This window comes from Numida meleagris, chromosome 5, assembly GCF_002078875.1.
Source record: "Numida meleagris isolate 19003 breed g44 Domestic line chromosome 5, NumMel1.0, whole genome shotgun sequence".
NCBI classification, from domain to species: Eukaryota; Metazoa; Chordata; class Aves; order Galliformes; family Numididae; genus Numida; species Numida meleagris.
The window spans coordinates 46,455,969-46,473,204 of NC_034413.1; the positions used below are offsets into that span (position 1 = coordinate 46,455,969).

General features: G+C 44.4%; 1 protein-coding gene across 4 annotated transcripts in view; it reads left to right on the top strand.

Moving 5' to 3' along the window:
* The window catches only part of INO80D (INO80 complex subunit D), a 44,371-nt gene continuing 28,208 nt past the window's right edge, over positions 1,074-17,236 (top strand). Inside the window, exons 1-5 of one of the 4 annotated variants that reach the window (XM_021400732.1) lie at positions 1,074-1,442; positions 2,735-2,803; positions 10,350-10,445; positions 10,550-10,796; positions 16,068-16,816. In XM_021400732.1, coding sequence (XP_021256407.1) covers positions 10,579-10,796; positions 16,068-16,816 — 967 coding nt within the window. In that variant the 5' untranslated portion in view covers positions 1,074-1,442; positions 2,735-2,803; positions 10,350-10,445; positions 10,550-10,578. Of the gene's footprint in view, positions 1,443-1,547; positions 1,573-1,611; positions 1,633-2,734; positions 2,804-10,349; positions 10,446-10,549; positions 10,797-16,067; positions 16,817-17,236 lie in introns of those variants that run through there. The other 3 variants (XM_021400733.1, XM_021400734.1, XM_021400735.1) reach the window with 3 other exon arrangements.

Below are 17,236 nucleotides of genomic sequence, written 5' to 3' on the forward strand. Positions count from 1 at the left end.
ACCCTATCACAAACATTATCATAGGTCTGCTCAAAGCGGTGATCAGTGTTCTCACCTATCGACACACAGTAAAATCTCATACTGTTTTGACAGCATTTTATCTATGTTTAACAATCGAACAGAAGCATCTGCAAGAAGGAAAAACACAGCGACCATCCTGTATTACAGGGCATTGTAGCATAACTAAACAGCATTTCTCAACTTTGCAAGCAAGAAGTCAGAAATAATCATATTCATAAATATCAGAAACAAAGCCCCCAAATCAAAACAGCAACTTAGAAAGAACTCAAACAGATTTTTAAAAGGCTGCAATACGCTTTGGAAATACTAAAAACAAAAACTAATCTGTTACCTCCAAATTTCCTCTATGAGCTTTATTTTTCACATCCCCTCCTGAGGGGCAGATGATGCCAAATTTATGACAGATTAGCAGAATTTTACAGATTTCTATCTCAGGTTCCACTCACATTAAATCTCCCATGGCTTCTCTATAAGGCATTCCTACTCCATAGATAGATCTATATTTATACATATAAATTAAAAAAAAAAAAAAAGCTTTTCTTACCTGTACATTCAGTTTTATTTACAATGCCTTGAGAGAGAGGATGTAATGATACAGATCTGCCAAACCATCCCGCATCAATCGCAGTTGCTCTACTGGCAGTAGCGGCACCACAAAAAGTTATACCAACTTTCACAATTGCATATTAATTTTTAGAACTATCACAAAACAATAAAAAGTAGCCACGTTTCTAAATTATATGAAAAAATACACATTCTTATTTAAAAAAAAAAAAATTTCAAAAAAAAAAAAATTGACCCTACATCCTCTTCCCCCCCCCATCTCAGAAAGCTGATCTTAACTTGATATAAATAAAATTATTTATTCAGTCACATACCTTTGTATTTTATTTTTATTTAAAATAATAAGTCATATACATGAATAAAAAAAATTGCTTTTGTCCATTTGGCTCCCTCCCCCAAATCCACACTTTATAAAAACCTTCTGTACTTTTTTCCCCCTCCCTCTCTCCCTCTTCTACCTCCAAGATGGTAGGAAAGTTGTTGTTTTGGAGGGCAGAGGAGCCGCTCTGTGATGTTATGTCCTCTCGGTGCCTGTAGTGGTGCTGTAGGAGGCTGCTGGCTCTCTTCTTGAGCAGCCCCAGCAGCCCTGCCTTCTTTGCTGGAGAATATATTCAGGGATTCCCCTTAATAATCACCTACCCTCTGAGCACTTTGTAGTTTTAAAATAATAAAGAGCCCCCAAAGCTTCCTTCCCACAAAAAGCAGGATCTCCTCAGAGCCAGGGGGGCAGCAGCTCCTCAGCACAGAGCCCGAGCCCATTCCCAGTCCCTCTGCTGGGGAGGAAACTCTGATCTGTCAGCCCAACAGAGGGAAAGGGGGGAGAGGAGAGAGAGGAGAAAAAAAAAGCAGCTGGAAAGGTAAGCCAGGCCCGGCCTGCATCCCCGGGCTCGCGTAGCGCGGCAGGCGGTGCGAAGGGTGCAGGGCGGGCGGAGAGGCGGGTTACGCGAGGCCGGGGATCGGCCGGGGCGGTGTAGGCCGCAGCGGGGGGTGAGGGGAGCCGGGGGGCGTTTCGCGGCTTTTGGGCGCCGAGAGGAGCCCCGGAGGGGGGTGAGACGGTCGCCGGGGCTCAGCGGGAGGGTCGGGGCGCGGCGCTGCGGAGCCTTTGCCCGGGAGGTGAAGGGCGGTGGGGGGAGAACGGGGGGGGGGGGGCGCTAGGCCTCAGCGCGGCGCGGCCTGCCCGCTCCGCTCCCCGCCCCGCCGGGCCCCCCGCGCCGGGCCCCGGGCCCACAGCGGGCTGAGCCCCGCCGCCGCCGGAGCCGGAGCCTTGCGGGCAGGGGGAAGGCGGCGGGGCGCGGCGGCGGGGCCGCTTCCACCCCCCACATCGCGGCGGGGCGGGGGGGGGTGGGTGGGAGCGCGGACCGGGGGGTGCCGGGGACGGCATTAATTTCCTGAAATGACTTTTAATGAGCGGCGGTGGTGCCGGGGGTGGGGGCGCCCCTTCCCCCGGCCCGGTCCGGTCCGGTCCGGGGCCGCGGCTGCGGAGGCGGTGCCGGTCCCGCGGGGCGCGCGGGACCGCGGCCTGGAAAGTTTCGTGGCGTTTTTAGGGCGCTCACCCCACTCTTCGTCGCGCCCGCCCCGCCTCGGCGGCCTTGGGGATGGGGCGGGGGCGCCCGGGACGCGGCCGCGGTCCCCCCCCCCTCTCCCCCCCCCCACGCCGCGGTTGCACCCCCACCCATCCCGGTCCTTGCGTGCTCGTTTGGGTTATTTCGCCTCCCAACTTTTTGGGTGGGAACGGGGGTTTCTTTTGGACGGTAGTGGGAAGGCTGTTAGGGCTCCCCATAAGCTGCCCCCGCGTGGGGGGACGTAGCCCAAAACCGGAGGTCAGGGCGGGGGGCAAAGGCCTCACCCTTGTGCCCTACCATGTGCTGCAGTGCCTGCCCTGCTCCGGCACCCCCTGACCGGGGGGGCGGTGCCCCCTCAGCACCACTGAGCTGGGGCAGTTCTCCTGACCCCGCAGCCCAGGAAAGGGACCCCCCCTCGAGGTCCCATTCCAACCGGGGCTCGTTTGAGTGTGGCCTCCAGCCCTGTCCCACATCCTCAGCCGTGGAGATGGACACAGTGTGGGCTGTAGTCAGGACAAATGTGGGGCATTGGTTGCCTCTGAGGCGCTGCTGCCAGGAGCGGAAAATGAAAGGATGCTTTTTTTCAGGGAAGGGAACGTCTGTAGTTGTGAAGTGAGCCTACTGGAGAGCCAGCCAACACACTTCACCCCACACAGGTGAACCAGCTCTGGTTTCTCATGCTGGAGATGCGTACTTTTGTTCAAATGTTCCTTTAAAATGCCTTTTAGCTCAGAGGGCTAATTGTTTTGTACAAGTAACCTTGAATAAATTTTGAGAATAACAGTAACAACTTACAGCTTTATATTACACCATCTGATTAAAATGTGTAGATCTACAGTTAGTTCTAACTTTGTTACTTAACAACATATGAGGGTTTATTTTAAGGCTGCTCTCAATTTTTAAGGATTGGTATACTTAAAATTGGCAGATTTAGGACAACACATCGTTCCCTTCCAGCTGAGCGTCCTGTCCTCTGGGCACTGTTTGTACCAGCAGTGCCACTCTCAGACTGTACTGACTGGGTACTGCTGCTAATGGGTAAATCCCAGCACAAGTGTTGCCTGCAAAGCTGTCACTTGCAGCCTAGTGACATTGTTGCAGCCATCTTCAGCCTAGTATGTTTGTTTGCATTATATACATGCATAAGGCAGATTTTATTAATTGTAAGGCTAAATTGTCCACAGAAAGCAACCCCGAGTTTACTTAGTAGGTGTAATTTTGATGTTTGAGTACTTTCATGATGAATGAATGAGCTGTATGTAGGGCCTTGTCCTACGGAGTTGCATGTACCATGTTCTCGCAGTGTGGCAGATCCTCAGGAGGCAGAAATTCATTGTAATGCCACATGGAAACTTTGATCGCTTATAACTGCTAAAAGGCAGCTCTGTGAGGAGCTCTGCTGCTTTATTTTACTTACTGAGTATTCCTACTGAAGCAAGAATGATATTCCTGTATTGTGTGAAAATAAGTTTGTTTGTCTGTGCACCACTGGGACTAAAAATAAGGCAGAAGTATTTTGTTTAACCTCATATGCAAGTGCAAGTTAGCTGCTATTTGGATAAATATGGACTGGGACTTAGGTTTTTTGTTTTTTTTTTTTGTAAATGCAAGTGCAGATATAAGGTATGGTGTGGTTATATTTTAGTCTGTGCTTTCTTTCTGGATCATGGTTTAGATATTTTGAGATAACATTTTAGTTTGCGTTTTTGCAATGTTGCAATTCCTTAAATGTCCCATTTATTACTGTGTCTGAAGACCTTCTTTCTGCAGCCCGTCGCCCTGGCAGTCCCTGGGTTTGTTTATAGCCATGTTGAAATAAGTGTGCTTCTGTGCAAGCATGAGGATCCTGTTGTGTGGATGTGATTGCAGGACAGGGGCCTTGGACTGGGTCAGATAGAGCAATCCTTGTTCAAAAGCCTTCCGAGATAGGGAACCAGTCTGGAGCCACAGATGAGGAATAGCTCTATTTAGGAAATGTTACATTGAAATCTATAAATTTCAGTAACAAGTCTTATTACTGACCATCTTTCCTCCTTGAAATCCTGTGAAGTTTCTACCATTGCTACTGAAGTTTATTTTGTGTAAGAAAACAAAACCAGCAACTTGCACAGTTTTGAAACAGCAAGTATTTTTTCCCCTCTCCTTAGTTATGTTGTCTGTTGTTGACTGGAACTTGTTACAAGTCTGTATGTTGTTTGGTTATTATTAGGAGTAATACTGAAATTTAGTTATGTATTTGTTGTGTTGTATCATGAAGAGTAATTCATATTGTCAGTGTTGCTTATAACATACCTCTGCTTTTTCGTTTATATGTTGGACACCTTTATGCAATATATATTGCCTTTTTGCAGAGTTGAAGTAATGAGCTTTCTAAAAAGGCAGAATGAGGACAATGTTGCTGCTTCTGACTTCCTGGGTAGATTTCCACATGTGAAAACTAGTCCAAAATATGATTCCAGGTGGGAACTAAGAATGTCCAGTAAGGTCTAGCATGCTCAGTGCCTCCATCTTGGGGGTAGGTTCATCCCAGTTCTTGCATGTGTGTGCAGTGCCTTCGTCACTTGTGTGGGCTCTTCAGAGGTCTTCTTGAGCAAAGACTGTGCTCTAGTTAATAGAGTTGTTCCCGACGGGAACTCCTGTAGCTGACTTTGGTTACCTCCCAGTGTTCTGTCTTGATTTGCGTGCTTTTACTGACTGGACTCTTTCTGGAATTAAAGCAGGCTTGGTTTGGTGCCTCGTCATCATTAGATGACTAGAAGTAAGCCAAAGTTGGAGTTAAATCATAGAACGGAGACAGAAGTTACAACTCTGTGGTGTCAGTGGTGACCACAATTAGATGTGGTACAGCTTCTTTTGATAAAACAGAGTACTTCCCCGAGAGGTAATCGTCTCTTGGTATGAAATGGGAAGAAATGGAGTCATAGAGTCATATAATGGTTTGGATGGGAAGAGACCTTTAAGAGCATCTAGTTTCAACTCCCCTGCTATAGGCAGGGACACCTCCCTCTAGACCAGGTTGCTCAAAGCCCCATCCAGCCTAGCCTTGAATGCTTCCAGGGAGGGGGCATCCTTCTTTCTAATAATACACGTTTTACTAGTACTGACTGGACAGTTTTATGGTAAGGTAGTTTTAAATGTGTGTCTTTTTGTAATGACTTTTATGGCCTCTGTTCCACTCTGAGTGGATTAAATTCCAAGTTGCCAAAAGCACGTTAAGGTGCATGTGTTTATTGTCAGTCTCAGCAAAAAGGATCAGGCGGTGGGAGCACAGGGAATCCTCTCTTGGTCAGGTCAAGGAATCAGCAGAACTGCTATTTATGCTGTTCGTGGAAAATCTGAGGTTTGTGGAGATCAGAGTTCTGCTTTCTGGCCCCAAGGTGATGGTTTGGGGCATATGTAGATGATTGCACCTTCCTTGTGAGATGTCATGAACACACCAAGCAATACAGTATTAAGTCTGCGCTGGTATTAAGAATTCAAAGAACACAGTTAAAAGTCACAATTAAAGAGATCTTATTTGGATGCAATGTGTGAACCTCCGAGCTCAGTCCTCTTAATTATACATCATTTAACCATTGGCATATAATTTCATTGCAATTTACAATGCATTTAGGGTTTCCGTTGCCTAAATTTGGTCTCACTTAGGTTGAATGTCATATTCTGAGCGTACATTTGACAGTAGATCTAACCCCATGTGGTTTAAAATGTTCTGATGTTTTCTGTGCAGTGTTTTCTCAGGATTGCTGACTGGGTTTGGGGCTGTAGTACTTTGGCTTTGGTAATAGTGACCGAGCCATTAACTTCTCTGTAGAACACAGGTGATGCCAGGTACCAATTTCTGTATGACGCGATGCTGGTACTCAGTATGATCTCGCAGAGGTTTCCCCAAGACTGGCTGTTTTCTGACCTCTCTGAAGGAACGTTTAACTGTACTGGAAGAGGTATGTTCCCTTGGAGCCGATGCACACTGCGGGGGAACCCATTATGCTTGTAAGCACTGAAAGTGTCTGAGAGTTGGCTTCCTCCTATGCCTGGCAGCAGGCACTGGCAGCTGCGCAGGTGTGTGCATGTGTATATTTAAGTCTCATTTGTCTTTTCATAGCCACTTTGCAAACCACCCTCTGTTGCTGTACGGACCACTGGTGGCTGCAGCCAGCAGGACGGGTAGCTCTGTGTAGTAGTTCTGTCAGAGTGTGGCTTTGCTGTGCATCCTGCCTGTCCTCGCGCGAAAGCCTTGCTGGGACACGCAGTTTGTTCCTCTTTGCATGCCCAGACAGGGCTTTTACCAGAGGGAGGTGATTTTCTTCCAGTCGTCTGCTCAGGTGTAAAACATGAATATGTTATCAAATGACAGATGTTAGTGGCAAGCTTGTAAGAACGTCAGGAGTACCCTCCTGGGTAAGCTCAGGGGTTGAGCCTACCCGCTGTTCTGTCTTGGACAGCGGGAACAACTGATGCTGTTGAGGCAGAGTATGAAAGCCCAATTTCTTTTAGTGTTTTCTTCTTTTGCTCCTCCGGTGTCCATGTTTATTAAGTTGGGCGTGCTAGCAGGTACATCACTGCCTACTTTTAGTATCAGTGGCTACACTGTCTATAAATTTTTCTGTTGCCCTTCAGAACCCAATGATGCTGCATGCTCCTGCAGCTCCTGTGACAGCGAGTTCCACCAGCTCACTACCTGTGAGCAGCAGCAGCAATATAGAGAAGTACTTCTTTCCTGTGTTTTGAGTCAACCTCATACTAACTACCCCAGGTGCCTCTAGTTCTAACATTGTGTGACTTGTCACTTGACCATTCTGTAGTCACTTATCCCCAACCATTAGGTTTTTAAAACCTCAGTCATGTCCTATGTCATTTGGCAATGACAGATTTCTGAGTTCTTCTGTTCTTACTCTCAAAATCTTATACTTAAGAAGCAGTTGTTTAAGGAAAATATAAGTTCCTCCAGTAGTAGTCACTGGTTTTTCATTCATTTGTGGGTTGTGGTTAAAGCCAGTCTAAGGACATGCTGGCTTAAATTAAATTTGTTTGGAACCTCTCTACAGCTTCAATGTGGAGTATAATTGCGGACCCCAGAACATCTTCCAAAAGGTTTTGTACCCCGATAGTTGTGTGGCAAAGTACAGCTGCTCAAGCATTTGATTTTCCACGGGAAGTCCATGTTTCCGTCATCTCTGCTGAATTCTGTGGGACAAAAATATTTTTTCCCCACCCACTGTTTAGCTAAGTGTAGTTTCAGTTCTCTTCAGTTAAGTAGCATGTGCCTGTGCTGTGCTTGTGCTGCTTTCTGTGTCACAGCAGAAAGCTCTGCTAACAACTCTTATTTCCTTTAAAGAAAATGCTACAACAGATGAAATCAGAATTGATAAATTAAGAAGTCTTTGTTTTATATATAGAATCATTAAGGTTGGAAAAGACCTCTAAGATCATCTTGTCCAGCGCCAGCCTGCCCCACCATGCCCACTAACCATGGCCCTCAGTGCCACATCTCCCCGGTTCTTGAGCGCCTGTATGTGGCACAGAACGAAAAGAAAAGGCTCATTGTAGGGCTGGTGTGGGGTCAGCATGTCCATGCAGTGCCGCTGTCTTTCTGGGGTCTGTGTAGCAGTCTGCCCATCACACGTATATCGCAGTTTGCGAGGGTTGCTGTAGTTTCCCCGTGTAACGCTGGCTGCTGGGTGCATTAGCTTTCTTTTTATTCGTTACTGTGTGGTTGTACTGATCGGTTCCTAGCAGGATTTTGAGCTTGGTTGTATTTCTCTGAGCTTCTCTTGGTGTAAATATAGATCTCAAAATACATGTGCGAGCTCAGGGGTTTCCCTGAGGATTACTGCTGCTATCCCAGCTTCAGTGTTTCATATGGCATGGTGCTTGTGACCTGTATCTTTCAGACAAGTGGGATGGAAAATGCCGTGCCTGCCTCAACATGGTTGCGTTGCAAATATAAGTGCAAAAATAAGACTTAATTATGAGTTAAGTCCAAAAATAAGACAGGGGGCACAGGAATAAATCCACAATTACAGTGGTTGGGAACTGTGGAGCATTTTCCTTCCCAAAACTTAACTGAGGAACCCAGATACGTGTTTTGTGTTGTTTACTTTGGAACCGCTCTGAAAAACTCTCTTTGCTCTGCTGCTTGATAACCTTCGGACAAGAAATGTGGCTGCATTGTGCAAAGGAGAAGGAGGTCACCTGTTAGTCCAAAACTCTGCAGAGCACGATAGCAGCAGCTTAAGAGGTGGTAGAAAACATGGTGGAAAGAAATAGCAGCATGTGGGTCACCCCATCCTTGCAAGATGGACGTGTTCTGTCCAGTCCTTTGTCTTTGCCCACCTGATGCAGGACGCTAAGCCTGTGGCACCAGTGCAGGCTTTGGGTCCCTGTGGAGAGCAGTAAACTCTGGGGCAAAAGACTTTGTCAGCTTCGTTCTGTGTAAGAAATACAATTAGTTTAGACTCATTTAATTACTTTTGCTACCCCAGTAATGGAGGAGGCTTTCTGTCATGCATGTGGGACCTGAGCCCTGGTCACCTCGCTACTACTTAGGCACGGCATCATGGGATTTCCTTTCACGTTGTTGCTTTGAGGATGAATGCGTTGTGAAGGGTCACACTTCAGTGATCAGTTTCAGATATATGGAGTGTGCACCTTCCTGTGCTGCCCTGCATTGAGGGGAAGGCAGTGGGAAGCAGATTTGATGTCTGTGCTCTTGCTCTCATTGTTTGTAAGTGAAGTGCCAGGGCTGCCCCCAAGGTGCTGCTGGCCTGTGTGGCTGGAAAGGGGACTGTGCATGGAGAGGAAACATGGGACAGTCCTCCTTACTGACAAATGTTTGATCGAGTTGCTGATATTTGGACCATGTTTTATAGCAGATCTCCATTCTGCGTGCTGCATGTGCACTTACAACACTATTTAAATAGCTGTATTTTTTTAATTTTCAGTGCTACCTTGTGTCCTGCTCCTACAGCTAATGGAAATGTCTGCCTTATGCAGTTTGCTGCTGGAAGTATGGTAGAGTGTTTAGTTCTGCCAGTGACTTTAAGATTCCCAGCTGCCATGGTATTGCCGTCTTCTCAAGGTGCTTTTCTGCAGCGATGAGAGATGGCTTCCCCAGGGAGGAAATACCTTCCTTGCAGAGGCCAGAGCCTCCCCTCCCTCCTTGCCATCTTTTCCTTGCCATGTGGTGCCTTAAAAATAAGTTGGTCAAGTTGGTAATCTGTGCAGTTGTCACACGTCTCTCATTTACTGCATACTTCCTGGATATCACCTCTATGTGCATTCCTTTGCTTGGTGTATAACGCACCTGAATCTGAGTACTGAAAACACTGCGTATGCATCCTGTGGTTCAGGATGGCCTTCCCAAACCCCAGCTGCCTTTGGCAGGCTGAGCTGGGTGCAGCAGGGAGCTGCAGGTTGTGTGCACTGTTAGTTTTCACTTGATGCTGCTTTGGTTTTGTTTGTGCATGTTTTAAGAAAGATGATTGCTGAAGACTGGGTAGTGGTGGGAAATGAAAAAGTACTGAAAGCTTTCATAGCTTTGTTATTGTGTTGCACTGTTGGAGACTGTTTTGGGGAGCAGGGAAGAAAGCAGTCTCCTGCCAAAATGGCATTTCAGCCCTCTTGGGTTCAATGGGAGTACTGTCTCTGGCATTGTTAATGCCAGCACTCGCCTAAAACTTCTGTTTGCAAAAGCAGTGGGCAGCTACAGTATCGCCAGACAGTTTACCAGGTGTGATAAAGACATCTTACAATGATGAAAGGCTTTCCTATGCTGCCTGTGAAAATTAATATTTGGTAGAGCGAGGATAGTCCCAAGCATTTTCGTAAGCAAAGATTCTTGAAGGAGAACCGTTCTGCAATCAAATGAGTTAATGTTACATCAGCTTTCAGCTTGATTCCTGAAAGAAGGAGATCTGATTTGTTGCTTAACCTTTCCCAACTTGTAGCTTCTGATCATTTTGTGGTATACGAGTGGAGTTTTGTTTAGCAGGTTTAAGCATGGTGACAGTCAACATTTTTTCCTTTTATGATTCCCAAAGCTCTGTGACTGATAGTTGAAAACAGTTGTGCTAGTGGGTTTGGCTTATTGGATGCCAGCTGAACCACAGGTTAAATGGCCACATCTGGCCACTTACTTATTAAGCAGTATGATCCTATCTATTTTATTCTGTCTGACTTTGACCTTTTTGATGTTTTCCTTAGACAATCCACATCGTCTTGATTCGTCATCATTCCAGGATAGCGGTGTCCTTGGGGCTCTCTCTTAACATTGATATGGTACAGAAGATTTAAAATCAGGTATTGTTTTGGGTCTCTCTTTAGCATTAAACTGAAATACACAATCTAGAACTGAATGCATTTTTTTCCTTATGTGATTTATCTTAATATTTTGGCTTTTTCAGCTGATGTTCACAAGGAATAGAGTCACGTGATGTATGAAGGCAAACACATACACTTCTCTGAGGTTGACAATAAGCCCTTGTGCTCGTATAGCCCCAAACTGTGCAAGCAGAGGCGACTTAACGGCTACGCCTTCTGTATCAGACACGTTCTGGAGGACAAGACTGCCCCCTTCAAGCAATGTGAATATGTGGCCAAGTATAACAGCCAACGCTGCACCAACCCCATCCCCAAATCTGAGGACCGTAGGTGAGTTGTGGTTGCCCACCTGCGACACGGGAACTGGCTGGGATGTAGGCGTGAATTTCTTTTTAAGATATTGCCTGGTTTCAGGATGAGGGAGGAACTGGGCCTGAGTGAATTGAATTCCAGGATGTTTCTTTGAGGGTTTTGTTGTAAGACCAGTAAACTTTATTTTGTTTTTTGTGGGAGTCAAGTGTTCAAAAAGGGCAGTAACTCACTCCCAAGGAAGTTTTCAGGAGGGTTTTTTGCTTTGCTCAAATTCACTATAAAGTGTGGATCAAATTTGCTGTGCAGTATCTGCCGTTCTGATTAGTTTGCTTTGTCACTCATAGTCTGCACTCTTAAAAGGGCGTGCTTATTTGGCCAACTGTGGCAAAAGCATGCTTCTATCTACTTTTTCAGGACAAGCAACTGAAAATGCATACCTTCTGGGCTTAGGGAGCAGTGACGCATAGGGGCAAACGCAGAACTGCAGCTCTGTATTCTTGCTTTACTGCTGATCTGTTGTGGTGTATTACTGGAACAAAACATGTATTACTTGGTAACAGATCAGTCAGCTGGGAAAGTGCTGTTTGCTCACTTTCTTCTCTGCTTCCTCCCTTTCTCTCCCCATCCCTGCCCAAATGAAGATGCCTGAGGTGCCCAATATGAAATGGCTTGCAAGAGATAGTGCTTGAAGTTGTTGGAGAGCTGGGAATTCAAACCAGGCTTCCTGAATTGCAGCTTGTACTGTAACCACAAGGGCATTTTTCCTTGCTCTTGAAGACTTTTTGAACACACGTCTCACTGGTGCTGCTTGGGGTGAAATGGCAGAATTTGTCTGATCCTATCTGCAAGGTGTCTGTGACTTTAATTTTTCACTCATTGCTCTAGGTTTTGCCAGTACCACAGTATTTAATTAATGTGTGTGTTAACTACCTGGGGCTTATTCTGTTAGAAATAATTTTTTAAACCTAAAATATAAACAAAATATGCCAAAAAAGAATCAAACCACTCTTCCTTGACCTTTCACATTATTAGCTGCCATTCACTAACCTTTTGCGTTATTAGCAGTGTTCCCACTGTGCCCTACATATAACTTCCTCCTTGGCTCACAGCTCCCTCTCTTGTCTGAAACAACAGTTGGACTGTGCTCTAAATTAACTTGCACTTCACCTGCCATTTCACTTGAGGAGACTGATGAAGTGAGAAAAAAACACGAATGTTTGTCAAAAGCTGTAGGGCAAATGCTCAAATGGCACAAGATGAATAACTTTAAGCTGCAGTTTGACAGTCGGTGACTGTTTCTTTGCTGCTGTACAATAGAGGCTCTTTGAAATAAGCTCACAAAAATGGTCATAGAAATTGTTTGAGCAAATGATATGCTGTAATTTCAGATGCAAGAGCCAACTGAGACCGAGTTGCCTCTTAGCAGGATCACACTCAAAAACAATAGAAATAATACTACTTAATGACACTTTTTAGGTCTCATATGTTCCCATGGAATTTGAGATTTTTCTTTACACCTTGAACTGAGTTCACACTTTGTTCTTTTTTGATTTTTCTCAAGTTAAAGTGAAGTGTGGTCATGACATCTGGTGTATGTTATATTAGAATAATTTGACTGCATGTCGAGTGTCACATTACAGAGCTTGAAGAGGACGGCAGGTGTCTGAAGGAGAAAATAAACTTTCAATTTCAAATGAGAGGATGTGATCGTTGGAAAGAATATTTTAAAAGACTGCTTCTCAGGGTGGAGTTTAGCTTTAACAATAAGATTTGATGAATGCTAGTGATAAGATTGTGCCTGCTCTAAACAGTGTTTTTTTTGGCAGGCAAACCTGTATCTGTATCTTAAGAGACTTCTTTCACACTCTATTCAATATAAAGATGTTTGCTATGTCTGAGTTTTCTGCTCATAGCTTTTAATCTTCTGTGTATGAAATTACTGTCAGATGGTCATTTTGTCAGTTTGAGACACGTACGTGATCAGAAGCAGGCTGTATGATACTTTGACAGCTACGTTCTTATATATTTTTAAAGATTCTAAAAAATAGAATGTCTTAACAGGTTGCACGCATTATATGCCAAAACCTCATCTCTGTCCACAGATAATTAAAAATAATTATCCCTTAACCCCTGACAAATGAGTTGGCGTCAGCCACAAGGATGTTTAATATGCTGTTATATTATTAAATTTCTTATTAACCATTAACATTCTAGAAATTAAAGCTATTTATAGCGCATGACTTCATTGCCTCAACTGAAGTCTAGTTTCTCTATTCTCTATCTTGTTTTTTTTAAAGAAATAAGTGGACGATACAGACATGGACAGTGCACCTGTACTTCCTCTTCAATACGTCTCCTCGTTCTTTGTTGTCCAAATACACACACAGATTATGATGCTCAGTTTATTTATATTTTTAAGTATATAATTATTACAATGTAGCTAGCTTAAATACTGTTTTATCTGTTAATTTTCTTCTTTCAACAGACCCTATAAATAATGTGCAAGCTACTTTCCAGTTTAGTTAGATCTTCCTTTAAATAAGTGACTGAACCGAATACAAACCTGGGAGGTACTGGGAAGCAGGATGCAGGTGTTGGTAGAAAACCTGGTTTTCTGGGTTCCTGCCTTTCCCACGATGTGGGAAGCTATCTGGCTAAAGCTTTCACAGCCCGTCACCTTTGTGAGTGGTGCATTGTGGTAGCTTTAATAGATATCAACCCACCGCTCTTACCACGTATGTTGACTGCATTTGACCTCACCTGCACCGGAATAAGTGCCTTTAGTGCTGAATAAGGAAGGGGGAAGAAACTATATTAGGTACTCAGCATGATGCTGCAAGCTGAGAATAACTCAGAAGGTTTTGGAAATGACAAGCTGTGCCACTGAGACAGGCACGCCAGCACTGGCTGCGTGCAGGGCCAGCTTGACCCTCCCAGCATCGTGCTCAGGGCCGTGCAAAAGGCATGGTGCTGCTAACAGGCGCTAGTCCCGTCCTCCCAGTAGCCTGCCTCAGTGGAGCAAGAGCTGCTTCCCTGCCCTTGTCTCTGATCTTAAGAACCTCTGGCTCGGCTTGGCTGGTTCCAGCAGAGCCGCTTACTGCCTGCACCCTCCTCTGCAGCACGGGGCCAGTCTGGGACAGGGCTGGCTACCAAGCTGTCCTGGAGCCTGCAGGGAGGGAGGTCCCTGTGCACACCCACCTGCATGTGATCTGTGTTTTTGTGATGTAGCCTGGCAGCTGTAGGTTTGTGTCCAGAGGAGGTGCCTGTGTAAGATACTACTGGCTTTTGCTGATGAAGCGTGGTCATTTGTAAGAACCAAAGCTTTATTCTCGGTTGTGTAAAACAGAGAACAGAGTTAGAGTTAAACAAGCAAGCTAAACACTTAGCAGCCTGGAACTCAGAGAGAAGCCAACTACCTTTCCATAGGTTTATTTCCTTTTTCTGTGTTTGGCTTTCTCTTGTTTCCAGTTTTACCTCCTTGCTCCTGCATGAGCACAAGATGGCAATATAAGTTCTGAACAGTACAAGGGAAACATTCAAACTGAGCAAAACTCTCATTTTTATGGTATTAAGGGAAGAAAAATCCATTGTGCTTGTCTTGTCTGTTTGTGATTTTTATTCTGTCATACTAAAAGTGCTGTTCTAACTTATCTCAGTCTTGTTCAAACAAAATGCTAAGAAAGTGCTTAATTTTAATTACGTGAATAGTGCTATTGACTTTAAGGGAAACTTTGCTGAGTCCTCATTATAGAATTTAATTTTTAGAAGTGCATCTCAGTATGAATTTATAGTATTGTAGTCTGTTCCAATAAGGACTTCAGCTTGTCTCATTTATTTATTACTTTGGACTTAATGTAATAAAGAAATTATTTGGACAGTAATATGTAGCAATGCTTTTCAGCCTTTTTTTGATTTGTAAATCCTTGTGGGTGTGGACCCTTCAAGGCATTAGCTATATGGAGGTTGTTAAAGGACATACAGTAATTTAGATTTATGCCTTTTATGAACCATTCAGAAAACATTCACATATTGCTTCTTTAGGGACAGGACGACAAATTGAAAGCCACTAAACTGAAGTGTTCAACCATGTGGGAGTTGATTTGGCCTTTTTTGTTACTTTTTTTTCTTCATAAAGACCACGAGTCATTTCATTTTTATTTTTTTGTTCCACAAAACTTAATTTTCTCGGGTTACGTCCCTTACAACACAGGATGCTCGGTTCTACTCTATCATACTGATAAGATTTTAAAGAATACTTTCATGGATATTTCCTTATCTTGTCCATAAATACATAGACATCACTCTTTCATCATGTCTTTGTTTTCTTCTGTAAGCTGCAAGTTGTAGATGGGATCTGCAAAGGGCAGAAGCTTCATGTGCTGGGGCATTCTGCAGAGGCAGGAAGTCTGCCTTTATAAAAGCAGGAAAATGTGGGATTGTGATTCCTGTATCTCTATCGCCTGCTTATTTTAAACAGACGAATTAATTGTTTACTTCTTAGTATGCACCTATCTGCACCTGTAGATTGTAACTCTTTTATATTAGAAGAACTTGAAATCTGTATGTATATATATTCTTGGCGTTGTGTAAACGTCTTCAGAAAACACAGATTTTCTTTTAAACTAGCTTTTTATTTGAAGAGTACTCCACTAATCCTCTGGTTACCAATTTATGTTAAATTGCTAAAATAGAGCTTAAATATGAAGCTACTTTTTTCATTAACTGCAAGTACTGACCCTTCTCAGCAAGCATCTCCAGTGAGATTGTCCCCATGACAAACCACTCCCTACTACAGTGGGATTCATAACAATGATGTGTGCATTGATGAAAACATTAACTACTTCCAGCGGAAGAATAACCAAATGAAGGAAGTATTCATCAGTGTACTCATTCCTGGGATCTTTTGAAATGGTTTTGTATGATCAGATAATAGCTTGAGTTCTTACTCTTCTATTTATCAGTCCATTTGTTTTGTTCACTTTGGGTTTTGATTATTTACCCTACTAGAAAGTAAATACTTTGAATATACTGTGAGAGTCTCCTACGAATTAGAAATGAATACTTTTAAGATTTCAAATTGTGACTTGGAAAAGTTTGTTTCTGTTATAGGTTGGGAACACCACAATTATCTGTTGTGTTCGAAGGAGTTGTTTACAGTGTGTGTAAAATCTCCTGTGTTTTGATCCAATTTCTCATGTTGTGTGTAGGTTTCCCTTTAGCGAAGTCTGTTTTCTTCAGGTTTTACTTGCAGGAACTGAATTAAGAACTGACTGCTTTTACTTTTCATAGGTACTGCAACAGCCACCTGCAGGTACTTGGCTTTATACCGAAAAAGGAGAGGAAGAAAAAGAATGATCCCATAGAGGAGGTAAAGGTCAGGCACCAGATGGATACTATGGCCCTCAGTCTGACGATGCCCACCCTGGCCTTGAAGATGCCCAATGGACTGGATGGGATGTCCCTCTCCCCTCCTGGGGCTAGGCTTCCTCTCCACTACCTGGAGGCAGAACTAGAAGACCCCTTTGCTTTCAACGAGGAGGATGATGACCTAAAGAAAGGGGCAACGGTGAGGAAAAAGTTGCAGAGCAAGTTGGCTCAAAACCGGCAGCGCCAGAGAGAGACAGAGATTTTAAAAGTTCGCCAAGAGCACTTTAGCCCCCTTCCTGCACCTTTGCAGCAGCAGCCTCTGCAGCAGCAGCACTCCCATCTGCCACCTTCATCAGCTTTGTTAAAGCCAACAGGGCTACCGCAGGGCATAGTCTGCAAGTCACCTCAACCTCCGAACACCAGCCTACCAATGCAGGGAGTGGCACCCACCACACACACTATAGCACAAGCCCGGCAGTTGTCTAACAAGAGACCTCTGCCTCTCCTGCCACCTGCTAGGGCTCCCATCACGGACCCTCCAAGGACTGATCGGGTCCTAATGAAAGCCACAGCCTTTTCTCCGCACTCGTCCTGCATGAGCCGGCTACAGAGACTGGTGAAACTGTGCACTCGAAAACAGCAGCTGGACACTGATCTGTTTCCACATCTAGGTGGGTAGATAATAAATGCCTTCCCTGTTGTTTTCTTATCCTGAAAACAGAACACAAAACAGGAATGCCCTCCTACCTCTGTCCTGCTTTCATGTGTCGTTCTCATGAAATAAACCTACGCTAGGTCATCACTTGGTGTTTTTGTTAGCCTCATCTCTCTATGGAGGGATGTCTGGACCTATTACATACGGTTTATGGCGCTTTAGTTGTTCGTTCTTATTAGTGCACCATTAACCATTTGAGAAATCAAGCTGAGGCATAGAAAGCATTGCTTGATGACATACGTATTGTGCAGAGGATTTGCAGCCCGTTTAGTAAAGGCGCGTTGCAGACTAGACAAGGTTGAACCATGTGACAAGTGCAGGTTACAAAATAAGTGCAAGTGAAAGTTGGGATATTCAGTCCATCATTCAGTACAGA